The sequence below is a fragment of the Strongylocentrotus purpuratus genome, unplaced genomic scaffold, assembly GCF_000002235.5.
Source record: "Strongylocentrotus purpuratus isolate Spur 01 unplaced genomic scaffold, Spur_5.0 spur5_scaffold_5, whole genome shotgun sequence".
Taxonomy (NCBI): Eukaryota; Metazoa; Echinodermata; class Echinoidea; order Camarodonta; family Strongylocentrotidae; genus Strongylocentrotus; species Strongylocentrotus purpuratus.
Window position 1 is genome coordinate 7,782,982 of NW_022145611.1, and position 14,026 is coordinate 7,797,007.

The window sequence follows — 14,026 nt, forward strand, 5'->3', positions numbered from 1 at the left end:
ACTGTTGCTATCAAATATCATCTCGATCAGCCTTATGAATTCGACTGATAAGTGTAGCTTGTTCTTTAATCATTATTGTATATTATCCGTAAACTTTTTAAAGTGTATTCTGGAAGCTTCATAACATATTAAAATGCCTTAATTTACAGTGATAATGAAAACAATAATTCAATTGCAAGAAGTATCAGGAGTATGCAGGGGGATTTCCCGCCATTCTATGATCTTAATATGCAGCGCATGATCAATAAAATGAAATATTGATATTCCCAAACCATGGTCTTTCTTGTTTTTTGTTACTTAATAGATGATATTAGATGATATTATAACAATAATTTGGAAAGTCTGCAAATTAAGTTATAACACTTCAGACTTTAATAATTATGAATGCAGCATTAGGTAATTGTGTTTGATAAATTCAGATTACCTACTGATTTTGTTTCCCTTATACCTAAACATTCATATGAAACAAAATTCGATTTGATGATCTGGAAGAGTCTGTATGAACGATAATAATATTAATAATCAAATATGCAGGACTGCACTCAATAATTGATAGGTTTTTACTACTATTAAAATGGAAATATCATGCAAGATTGTATTATGTACAAGAATTGTTTTATTTTCCTTATCAATTTCTCCAGTATAGAATTCAACCAGTCCATTCATTTCGAGAATACTTTTTAGTCCCTGAGTAAATCTACAATACACAGGAGACAGAAAACAAACATGCGAGAGAACTGAGTGATGCTGGCACCGCTCTCAGCCGGAGGGGCGGGTGTTGTGGCCTCCCAATATTCAGGTTGGCTGTTCAGGTTTGTGTAGATGTAAGGGAACTCCTGCAAAATATTATAAAATATAATAAAACAGAATTTTAAAAAACATAAGAGAGTGAGTCGCTTGTCTCGTGGCAACCCTATAGCATCTGGAGTAATTTCTCCCGCCCCAGATTAAAGGCCAGGAATAAAAATCCAAACCATCCGCAATGTTATTTGTTTAAACCATGCAGAGTTGCCCCAGATTCGTTACACCCACAGTCACTCGGGTGATGTGGGGAGGATGCCGCCCCTATATATCAATGTATGGATACGCCACAGTAATACCGCACTCAGCTTAAAACATATATTTATACTTATTTGGTAAATGGCTAATTTAATGATTAATCGCAACTTATTTGCGATTTATAACAATTGCATCTATGTACCTAAGAGATAGAAGACTACAAAGTTGTGATTGATTTGAGCACTTGCGATTGATTTGGATCAATCGCAGCTGTTTATAAGACGGGGCCCTGATTTACGTAATCGTTGGATGATCAAAATTCCATAATTACAGAATTCACCCATTGTAATACATTACTTTAACAAACGAAGACTCTCATCTGTTAAAGGGACTTGGTAACATTGTTAAGATGAGAGGTAGTGGTGCTAAGGTAGTGACTTCAATGCTAGATGTACAATTAAAGATAATCTGAAAATTTGAGTGGAAACGGACCATTATTTATGGTACAAATAGGGAAAAACTGATCTGATCGATTCTTTAATTATCCCAACTTTATTATTACAATTTAATTACATTTTAGGTGAATGGAAATCGTCATAAAGCAATAAAATGGCTCTACATTCCTTTCCAGACATTTAAGTGTTGACAGATTTTTTATAGCCTGTTTTATGTCTTTTTTTCATGGAAAAAAGTTGGGAAAATTCAAAAATGGTTGGGAGAATTTACTGTTAATCACTGTTAGAGGGTGTCATACATCGACCTTTTCAAAGAAAACCATAGATATCTTCGTGGTTTGAGATTTTTTTTTGCATGTCAGAGGGTTAGTAAAGTAGATGGAATATAGTAAGTAACATTATATACAACAATTAAGCAATTTTTTTCATCAACCTTCAACAATTGCACTTTAAAGCCCACGTCATTCACATTCGTAGCATAAACGATATACTTCTAGTCCTATACGAAAATCCGTTGCACGATTATGATTTCTAATAATGTATACTCCATGCATGACGTACTATAAAAAGCACTCTATAGAACAAAAAGGTAATTTCCACGACTGAGATAGATGTTAAAACAGTAATACAAAAAAAAATGGATAAGTGTAATTTACTTCAGTTGGGCAAGAGATATCGGTCACTGTAGGATTCCAAGTCACACGTTTTTTTCCAACAGGTTCGATCTATATTAAGAAAAAATATAAGTATAGTTGATGCGATGGAGTCATCAGTAACAAATAAAATAACAAAAACTAATATGACATTCACACTCACTATGAACATTACATGAATAGACCATTTTCGTAATGTAACAAGATCTAATGCATATACGTCTTTGTGAAATGCCTGGATACGATTTATTTCATTCATCTGTCATGAATAATTGTATTTCGATAGTCAAAATGCGAACAGCATACATTAGTTGTTGCCAGGTGAAACAAACATTGGGGCTTGCCTTACGTAACAACACGTAATACAATATTTTGCATTATAGTAACTATTCATTACAGGTGAATGAAATATTTGTATTGAAGCACTTCACAAAAACGTTTGCATTAAATTGGTTACATTAGACAAATGGTATATTGAGTAATGGTGGTGGTGGTGGTAGTGGTGGTGGTGGTGGTGATTCATAGCATTCACATGGCGCCATGTACCTCAAAGAAGAAAAAAACTTTCAAAAGCGCAGAGCTCCTACAATGAATGCAGTATTTACACATTTCGTTGATATAGGTAAGTTTGAGGCATGAATGTTAAATAGAATTTACACTATGATTGCAGAGACAATTTTACAATTATTGCAGAATTACCACTTCGTGACTCTTATCATGATTATTGACAGTGCGATCCTGCTTTGATTTATCCATTAATTTTATATTGCGTTCATACGGGTGATTTCACACGATTTAATGTATCTATGGTTGCATAAATAAAATCATCGAGTACGCAATTTTCACAGCAACGTCACATGCTGAATTTGGAATACTTTTATAGTATGAGAGTGTGGCAAATGTGTTGTTATGTAGTATTCATACTATTTTAATATAGGGACACTGTAATAAAATTCCATTTGCGAAAATGAAATGTAATTTTACTGTCAGACGTCGAACTTCAAAATAGAAACGAGAAATTCGTTTTCCGATATCTCATATTTAGATCATCATCGATAATATGATCTTGTGATTTAAAACTAAACGGACTAAGATTGTTGTAGAGTCAAGCCTATCTTAGATGCCACCTCTATATAAAGACCACCTGTCTATAATGGTCAACTGTATTGTCTTCCTCTGAGAAGAAACATGTGTTGGAAGACCTGTCTAGACAAGCCATCTGTGGCCAGCTTTCCTGTTCACCTTGGGTGGACTTTAGAGACAGGTTTGACTTTATAAAGAAGAATGCGTACCATGTTATTCCAAAGTTCTATTCCACACTGCGCATGCCCCTTTGCACTGAAATGAAAGCAATCTGGGGCAAAGTATGAGAAATCCGGGTCTCCATCCTGCAAGATAAAATCATTAGCAACGATCAATCCTACGAGAAAACAATCGAACAGATGATTCCTAATTATCATTTACGTGTACAACAGACCAATAATACAATTATGGCTCCTCTTTGATAATTTTCGAGTGATGCATTGGAAAATAGACTTATGCTAAGTTACATAAACAAATCATTAGTAAATTAATTTCTGTTATAAAGTAGATTGTGGATAAAATTGTTAAAAAGCATCATCTGCAGTTCCAATAATAATAATAATAATCCGTTTTTTTATATAACGCTCAATACACCGATCCTACGATGTGCCTAAGCGCTTTACCGATATATAATCAAATTCTCTTAAATTTCATGAATGAAAAAATTATCAAAGATCAATCATCCTTTGAGAAAACGATTCATTAATGTTTCATTCATGAAAAATCATGACAGTTCCTATACATATATCTTTCGGATTTACGCTATATTATTTGAACGATTTATGATAGTTATGATACGAAAATACGAACACTTTATTTTTGAAGCGTCGTTTAAGAAAAGAAGGGGGTGGGGGAATCAAAGATGACACAAAGTTTCAAGAATAATTCTATATTTGGGATAGCTTTTACATTGGCTCTTTTATCTGATATTTTTCTTGTTACTTCCCTTTTTTCGGGGGGGGGGGGGTGGGTAATACTTTTTCATCGTAGACGGGGCCCAGGGAACGCGTTATAATATACCATGCAATTGATGACCTCTATTTTAATGTCAAGTTTTAGATCCCTATTTACCTCTGTCATAGGCACGGATGTCTCTTGAAGAAAAGGTTGTAAAACCACCGTGAAGTCATCTTTGTCGTCATACTGCCCACTGTTAATATCCTCCGTTAGTCTCACCTAAGTTAGAAGTGATATCTAGATTTATTCGTGATAAAGCATGACAGCAGATATCGAGTTTAACATAGACTTGTTTAACCATTTATTTGATTGAAATGCACATTAAGATGTGGAAACAATCAACAGAGAACGGTTAAGGGTTGCCTACCGCGACTATTTTTTCTCAATAATAACTTTATAGGGCGTTGTCCCATTGTTGTATTGACTTATCAAAAAAGAAAAATACCAAAGTCGACCTTTTTAAGTAGACTAATTGACTTTTACTGCCAAAGCCCACCCGGCGCACCTATATCTGAATGCATCATTTTAAAGCCCACCTGATTGGGAAGGTAACTTTCAAAATGTACATGGTTGATGGTTGATACTTAATAAAAGGTTACTTTATGTTCAAATAATGTTATCCTTCTCTTTAAAACGGCGTATTAATTGTAACGATACGATGTACCTGATATTGTCTGTTCATGGCTTCGAATTCTGCCAGCTCATCAGGAGTCAAGAACATCCCACACGAACAAAACGCCCTGTTATGGTTCCAAAAAGATTTCTCATATTAATTCTCGGTACGATAAAAATAGAAATAACAACAATAATAATAATCGGTCAAATTATATAGTGCAGCTACTATATGAATATACTCTACTGCGCTTAATATAAGGTATCGTATTTTACCACGGCTGAAGCTGAGCCGCCATAAGGCGCTAAAGCATTTAAGAAGTTTTTCCCTAACGGGGACCCATTTACTTCACCTGGGTGGAGAGTGGCAAATGTAGATTAATTTCTTGCTAAAGAATGTTAGTGCCGCGGCGAGATTTGAACCCAGAACCATATGATCCACGGTCTGGTGAAGTATCCAATAGACCAAGACACCTCTGCAATATACTTATAGGCTTACACATTTCGTATTTGTACTTATTTGATGAAATAATCAACCCTATGAAAGGGGGATTCTTTCCTTTTAAATTTGTAACAAAACTAAAACAATCTCTTTGTGAAATCAATAAACTCAAACTCAAACTCAAACAGAACAAAAATTGTTTTATAAAACATGATAACTAGAGTATTAATGTCATCTAAACTAAATGGTCCAAAGTATTCTCATGTTAACCTGATCTTTCCTAAGCAGCAAGGGTTTAATAAAATGTGTGTTTTACATTTACAACCTTTGTAATAACCAACTACATTTGAAGTAATGAAAACAAAGAGATTCTAATAATATTTGAGTCAATTGTATCGTACATCTTCTGCAATGTGGCATCATTGCGTTCTATATTTATCTCCTTTGAGCATTTGCTGTAAATAATTTTTCATTTTGTTGATGGTTTACTGAAACCAATTTAACACTCAGCAAAAAAGGAAGTGGCCACTATTTATTGTTCAAAATTCCCATATAAACCGTCAATTAAATAATAATATATATGAAATTAAAGGAAATTCAATTACCTGCCAACATCAAATAAGGTCAAGTTTTGAACGTTCATTAAACCTTGGGAATGTCTGATTACGAAAATTTCACCAAAAAAAAAGCAAGTAGCCATTAAAATATAAATGAATACAATGAAATAAAGAATGAGAAACAATGTGGATCATTGAGCTCTGGATGTCAATTGTAGTCTCAGGACTGCATGGCTTTGACAAGCACGGTCACGTTGCCTCTTTTCATGTTTCTTATGATTTTTTGTGTGCATTCATTGTTTTAATTTGACTCTACTAGATGGAAATGCTCATCGACATTTTTTTTGAATGGCCAGACGCCCCACTTTTGCAATTTTCTTTCAGAGTCTCATTTCTTGTTGAATGGCTATGATCACTCATGCGTATGACTCCTATTGCATATTATCTTAAAGATGATCAATTTATGTAAATTCTGACATTATTATGAAGGGTAAATTTATATAAAATACATGTTTGAAAATCTTCATTATAAATAGTGTCCACTTTGTTTTTGCTGAGTGCATATAAAAAACAACATTGAGGTTGTAACTCTTAACTCACTGATGGAAAAAATCGCATATTGTGCCTCTCAAAATCTCCACTTGGTAAACTTGTAAGAGTCCGACCACATTGACGATTGTCCTGGGCATCTAAAATAGAATGCAGACAATGATTGCATTGTAAGGTAATGGCAAAGTTAAAATGAAGTGCGCTGGAGGATTCCCACCAAAACAAAAAACAAAAACTAAATCACTTTGACCCTCGGGTTTCTACTTCCAATATGGGGGGAGGGGGGTTACAGGTGCACAACTACACCGGATTTCCCCCTGCTCCTTCACGAAGAGTGTAATGGATTTCTTAATGAGTCATCTGTACAATCATCCACATTTTATAAATACAAATTGTTTAAATACCTGATCATGTAGAGTCATAAGCGACTCGTGAATGAAGTTGACGTAGTTGTCAGACGCGTAGTACACAATGTTTTTGCACCAGGCACACAGGTCGTTTCCTCCGATGAACAGCGTCACCACTTTCCAGTCGTTCTCGTAGTCGATGTTGGGATCGGCTTTCATCTTTGCGATCAACCAGTCCGCCTGATGTGGCATGTCACTGAAGAAAATGAATAAATGTATTTGCAGTGGACTGGGGGCATTGTATTTATATATTAATGTATCATTTTACATTTCCGTATTATGTGCATTTTACTTTTACAATGCTTCATTAAGCTAAATCAATTCAATTCTCGTTCATTTGCTTACATTTTTTTGTCATAAATTTACCTCTCTTTTCTTTTTTCTCTCTTTCTCTCATCCCTCATCTTTCTCTTGTCTCTTTTTCCTTTTTTTCCCTTCTCTTTCTCTTTCAAATTTTATCTCTTTTTATCCTTTCCCTCTCCTTTCTTCCACTTTTCACTCTTTCTTTCTTCTTTCTTCTCAATTCACTGACAAATTGATTATCACCATTTTATAATTTATAATCATTTTTTTTTCTTTTTTCTTTTCCTGTTCGTGATATTTTTCGTACTTTAAGTTATTATTGAATTTTTAAATCTACTGCTTTTAATGCATTTTTATATGATACAATGTGAGCCAATTATTTTTAGTCTTTGGACTTTTTATTTGGTATATTTTTAATAAAACCGAAATTGAGTTGAAAAAAATTGAATAAGTCATATTAAAATCAATCTCATTTAACAATGGCAAGCCCCTATAAGAAATAGTCGATTGCAATTGTGTGATTGATTGGAGAACTTGCATTCTTTATTAAATATAGAAGGGGTCCACTTCGCGGATGTTTCAGAATTGGCATTTTACAATGTTTAGGTTTGCCACAGACTTTGTCGTAATGGCAAGACAGATACATGCAGCCTTCATTCTTAATTCTTTTCTCATGAAAGGAAAGAAAAAACTAAAACAACGTAATAATGAGCTGAAAAGCAAATGTTTATTTTTTTATTTTGTTTAGGGGAGTTGTAAAGGGAAGCTAAATTAAAAAAAATCTCGCTGCAGCAATTGAACCTGAACATACATGTCAATTAAAATATAAAATAAGGACCCTCATACGCCGAAATCGATGCAAAAAATGATGTTGGCCGAAAAAAAGGCAAATAACTTTGAAAAAATGGTTGTATCATACTTAGCCTTGTCGCCGGGGTAGCCGACGTTCATGCCCGCTTCATCGGAGTCCCATCGACCTGTCCCCCATCCGTATCCCTTCAGAGCAGGGTTAAACTTCCGCAAAACATCTGTATACAAATGAAGAGTGTTAACAATTCCGTAATGAAAAAAACTTAACGCCTATCTGCACTTGTTTGGCGAGGATTGATTAGACCTCCCTGCATGGTCACTGACAGGTTGTTATCTAATCAAATCAGCTCTCGATTAAAATAAGAAAGAGGAGACAATGGGGGACCAATGTGTACCACTTAGCGATATAGAGGGCACACATAGTGCAGTCCCGCTTAAAGAGATTTTAAAGATATGAATTATGGACATCATTCTTGTACTAGAAGTATGATCCGTTTGATGCTCGAAATACCTTTCATTGATATTGAATATTTATATTTTGTGTATTGATGGAAAAAGGGGATAGTGTCGTTTTCATCTCAGCATTTTTTCATTAGCAAATGACTAGATTGAATTTGAAGTAAATTCATGTTTATCATGCCTTGCAAGTCATATAATATCAACTCGCTTCCGTAAGAGACGTCAAGTCGAATATTATAGAAACAAACAGCTCTTAAAATAACAAGAATAAAAGGATTCGTTACAAAAAAGGACAGTGTAGTGCTTGATGTTGAATATTTACAGCATCATTTTTTTGTATGAAAGCATTAACATATCCTGACTGTAATAATATTGTAAACTAAAAGTTTTCTTGACACTTACTGGCTAAAGTTGGATTTGTTTCAAAACCTTCATCTCCTCCGTGACTGGAATGAAAGAAAAGGAAGAAAGTTTTGTTCTCAATATATAGGATAAACCGCAAATATCGTTTTACAAACTATTGTAGAATTAAAGCATACACCATGTAGTACAATGTGTATCAGAGTGAAATTAGCATCTCGTGCCTATCATATAATATTTGTATTACTATGTTAGGAAGAACCTTCAACAAGACAATATGTTATTCATGTAATTACGACAGGAGGTCTCCAAGTGACTATAATTTCATACTCAATTATAAGATGTGTTTACAAAAGATAAAGAAACAACTTTATAACATATTTTCACGTATTAGTTAAATGTCAGTCACACTTGTTGGGGTTAATATATTTGCTTAAATGCTTTCAAGGCATAAATTTTACCTAGCTCGAACACAGCACGGAGAAATATCAATTTCAAGACCCGATTTGACAAAAGTCTCTTAACCGATAGGGGATAGAAAAAAAACCTGATTAATGTTAACTTGGCGGGAAAATTTTTTGATGTTTTTTTTAATTTTTCTGATATCAAAGAAGCAAACATGGTCACTTTTATTCAAAGTTTGTTAGAGTTTCGATATATATCTTACCTGAATGTTAGACCCCTGTATTCTAGAGCTAATTCCGGCAAGAAACATGCTCCAGCCCCGTTAGCAGCCTAATTCATAAGATAAAGTGTCACATTGTTAAATGTAAATGCCCGCTGCTATTTTAGATATATCCAAGCTGAAATCTTACATTTTCGACAATATCTGTACTTGGCACTATGACACTCATCCGAACTTTCTCGTCCAAACTTTCTCATTTTTCTATTTTTCTTGAGCGCCTCGGAATAGCATTATCTAGATAGACGGCGCTATACAAATGCCTATTATTATTATTATTATTATTATTATTATTATTATTATTATTATTATTATTATTATTATTATATATTTACAACTCATGAAAATCTGTCTTTCAATATTTGTGAAACCTTTGTGAATTTCGGTGGTAATGAGTCAGTTAGGCTTTTATGTTTATTTTCAATTGACAATGATCACGTACTATGATTATTCACACGTTGATTATGAGAGAAAAACAAAAAATGAAAATAAACAAAAAAAATGAACAACCTAACATGCATTTTCTTCTTGATTTGACTATGTTCACTTCAGTTATCAATTCAAACATAGTTTGAAGACACAACTATGTTGAAACCATATACATTGCTCGAACCAAGCAGGTATATGCTCCTCCCTCCCACCTCCTTGATAGAACTCACACTGTCACTGCCCAGTATAACTATAATTTTGTATTTTTATAACTCGAACGGTAACTCAGCGATTTCATGTCAAAGCGCTTTGACCCCACTGGAGATGACTTGGCAATTTTAAAGCTGGGAGCTATCTCATCATCTCATCACCGTTTATCATTGTAATTTTTTTTTTCATTAAAAATTAAAACAAAAATAAAAAAATTATAGTTATAGACACTCACCGATAAGGAGTCCCCCATTGCACCGATTACATTGATGTCTGCCGGACGCAGCCGATGTACTGAAGGGCAAAATATATTATGATAATGCAACTTTTTAAATGATAATGCTCCATCCAAAAATTGCAGATAATATTGTAATATATTCAATTATTGGACTGCTTTTTTAATTCTACCATGACAAGTATAAGCTGTTTTCTTTGCTCATTGAAATTAAAAACGTTTCCAACCAAATCGACTTATATGCATTTACAACTAGACGCAATAGTTTATTACAGGCCTAGGTTTATTGATATTAAGCGATTTAAAACCTTTTAACTATTTTCAACTCCTCAAGAAATCAGATGAGTTCTATGTATTTTTTCCCTCTATTTTTTCCTTTTTTTTTTTCCTCGTAATTTTTTTTCCCCTTCTTTTTATCTATCTTTTTTTGCATGACGCAACATCGAGCTAAATTGCAAAGGACAGTAAACAGTAAGACAAATGTTTAAAAATCTATTTAGAAAGAGATAATGGTAATTTAATGTCCACATGTTTTTTTTATACTAACGGACGTGGAAAAGGACATCATGTTGATGCGTTATAGCACTCTTAACGAACATTTTACTTGAAAATTTCCAGTATGTGTTTGCAAGCATTTTAACGTCTAGGCCTATTCACATTTCAATCACTTAAATTTCCACATGGAAACGTGGTTAAAAAAGTATTAATGCTCACCAGATGTAGGAATCTCATCTGAAGGCATGGTGACTGTGCACGGGAATTCAAGATTTTTACCTAACGCCTTCAAAGAGAATGAAAACAACACAATATTTCTCATATAGATACATATAAGAAATGTTACTTACGTATATATGTGTGCAAAATATATTTCCTCATACAAAAGCAACTCTGTTGCAAGAAAAGTTGTTGACGAGAGATGCAGAAATAAAGTATTGATAGCAATCAATTTCTCTCCATAGATTAACTTGACTTGAATTGACTCTTATATTATAAATATACGTTGCTCAAATACCTTTAATCCTATTACATTTCCGTTGAATGTTTCGGTACCATATTAAAGTTAAAATTTAATATCAGTAAGACAGAAAGATAGGAGCCGATATTTAATTAAAAATATTGTTGAAGTAGAAAATTAAGAAAATACAATTAAAATCAAGGGAAAAGCAAATAATAATTCAGATGGCATAAGTGTAAATCATTATTTTAAAAATAAGTGGGGGAATATGCAATATTTAGAGCAAAAATATAACGTGATAGAGGAAAAATACAAAGATGTTTTTATTTTTAACACTTTGCAATAATCATGCCAAAAGGGTCGTGTATCAATCCATTAGTGTCATTAGGCTTTAGCAGCAGTTTGGACTTCGCTCGAGATTTTTATCGCTGCACAATTAAAATTATGACATCAATTAAATGATGTTATCTTTGTTATCTCAATTAGAATATCGTGGCGCCGCTTAACCTATATAATTATATATTGTATGATTAGCTGTATTTCTGCTTCAAATGCGGTTTTAAAAAAAAAACAATTTATTTTCCCCGATATTTCCCCCCGTAAATCAGTTTCTCGGGGAAATCCGGCAGACCCTCCCAAGACCCGAAAAGGAGGATTGCTTTTTTAGCCCGATTTTTAAAATTATTTTCTCTGTTTTTGCGATAGATTTTCTCAAGCAAACGCTTATCCCTTGTATAGCCCCTTAAAATCAACAAACATAGATGATTTGAACAATATTTGCCCATACCGCAACAAGCTATAATGACTGAATTTTATTTGTATCATTCTATTCAGAAAACCCAGATTGAATAATGAACCAAAGAAAGTGCTTGTACACTTTCTGATATGATGAGGAGTACCACCTTCAAATTAAGGTAAGCAATGAGTTTGAAAGTGAGTGAGCAGACTTGTTTGCGCTATTAACCTCGATGTTGTTGTTGTTGTTGCTGTTGTTGTTGTGGGCAAATTTAAATTATTTATTAACAAAATAAAAAAGCAGTAGGTCTTACAGAGTGTTCGGCTCTCTGTTCTACTTTTGGAGACCAAGAGCTCTATTTGATGTCGTACCTTCCCCTACATAAATGCTTTGATCGATGAAAGTCTGTAAAACTCAATTAGGCGCGCGCACACACACATTCACGCGCACACACTCTCACATATTCCCACACACATTCAGAAGGGCCAGAAGGGCGTTAACTCTATGTTGAAGAATACGAGTTAACACCCTTCTGGCTCTATAAACAGACTACTTACAGGTGCACCAATCGGCCTGTTCGCGTAACATTCAAAGCCGGGAAGCTTCGGGAGCGTCTCGTTCCAGTCTACCATGATCTCTTTCAAGCCCTCGACCAGATTGGAGTATGCTTCTTCAAATCGCTCATCTAGTACAAAAACAAAATAAATGGAGAAAAAAATTAAAAGGGAGAAAGGAATGGATAAACTAACATTCATTTGTGGGTTGTTTTTTGCGTGACCTTTTTTTTACAGAATAAACTCTAAAATAAGTCAATTGAGTATACATTAAACAAAATATATCAACGATAGATAGATACGTGGAAGGAAAAAAAGAATTATAGAAAGTTAGAGAAACTGAGAGAACAGAAAAAGATCAATCGGACATCAAAGCAAAAGAGTGAGAGGACTTAGAAATAAAGAAATTAATAGGAACGAAATTTAAAAGGGTTATTTGGAAAAGAAATATCTTTTTCTTTTCCCTAAAATTTGTTAATAAAAGAATCATCAAGTTGGTCAAATATTGAAGGCTATTTCATTGAACAAAAGCGTTCTCGATTCAAGTCCTGCTCCATTCTATAGGCGAAAGCCATTACCGTCTTGACCATACAAACTAACTCCGTTGACTCGACAGAATGATATGAGATATATTTCTTTCAGCTGTTCCTAAAAAGATAAACACTATTTCAAAATCATTATGTAGTGCAAACATAGATACAAAAATTGCAAAAAGAAATGACCATTACCTCCGAGTGCTTGCCAGTAGCTGAGATGGAAAAGTAAAGCCAACAAGAAAATCGAACTCGTCAACGCTCTCGCCATTCTCAAAAATGTGTTTGTAATATCTAAACAAAATTTATGTCACGCAGCAGATAAGTCCTTCGCTGTCAAAGCTTTAATCTGTAAATGACACAAGCAACTAAATATTCGTATTGTTTTTGTTTCTCCGGGCTTCTTTAAACGCCTCAAAAGAATCCTTAAATGAGTCTCACTAACTATGCAAATATCATAAACGGCACTTGATATCTTAATGGCCATTAAGAGATACGCGCTACCTTTACCGATCGATTTAATTGGTACATAAATTATAACGTGACCTGGGTTAGTGACGTCTTCATCACAATCTACATAACATGCACAATTTTCTTTGTAATGACAGTCTGTCAATCTAGGTCAATCACCCTGCCCCCCAGAATGCCTTTTTTTCAAATCAAACATGCATTTTAAAGATAAATTTCTGGCCATGCAACTGTATTAACTATTATGAAAGAATCTGTCTGTAAACGATTGGAAAGGTCAATTTTGCAGCGCATACGATTGGTGCCTCATCGTAAAGATAAGAAATTGACTCTGTACACTGAAATATGTAAATGGGACTACTCAAGCATGTGGCATAAAAGTTTGGTCCAAATATTTCAACTATACTAGTATCGCTATAATATGTCGAACTTGAGGGTATTTGAATAACCATCCTTTTCTGGCGACGATTGAGTATAAAACTTCTCTATAGGGGAATGAAAAAGCTCCCAGATTATTTTCACTTTTCCAAGAACTCAACCTTCTCTTTAACTAGACGCGCGGCCAAAATTAAAAACTA

General features: G+C 34.0%; 1 protein-coding gene across 1 annotated transcript; it reads right to left on the reverse strand.

Annotated features, from left to right (window-relative positions):
• Positions 1-297: 297 nt before the first annotated feature.
• Positions 298-13,294, reverse strand: LOC100890912 (phospholipase B1, membrane-associated). The gene is made up of 14 exons (XM_003724338.2): positions 13,176-13,294; positions 12,451-12,578; positions 10,917-10,983; positions 10,203-10,261; positions 9,314-9,381; positions 8,689-8,732; positions 7,937-8,045; positions 6,712-6,910; positions 6,359-6,447; positions 4,812-4,887; positions 4,262-4,366; positions 3,400-3,495; positions 2,111-2,179; positions 298-836 (listed from the first exon to the last, which is right to left on the reverse strand). The coding sequence occupies exons 1-14, from the start codon at positions 13,249-13,251 to the stop codon at positions 681-683; spliced, it is 1,341 nt and encodes a 446-aa protein (XP_003724386.1). The 5' UTR covers positions 13,252-13,294; the 3' UTR covers positions 298-680.
• Positions 13,295-14,026: the final 732 nt, after the last annotated feature.

Coding starts and splice junctions, on each gene's coding strand:
- LOC100890912 (XM_003724338.2), bottom strand. CDS start 13,251: ATGGCGAGAGCGTTGACGAGTTCGATTTTCTTGTTGGCTTTACTTTTC. Junction 9,382..10,202: donor CAATGGGGGACTCCTTATCG/GTGAGTGTCTAT, acceptor CTTATGAATTAG/GCTGCTAACGGGGCTGGAGC. Junction 837..2,110: donor ATATCTCTTGCCCAACTGAA/GTAAATTACACT, acceptor AATATTTTGCAG/GAGTTCCCTTACATCTACAC.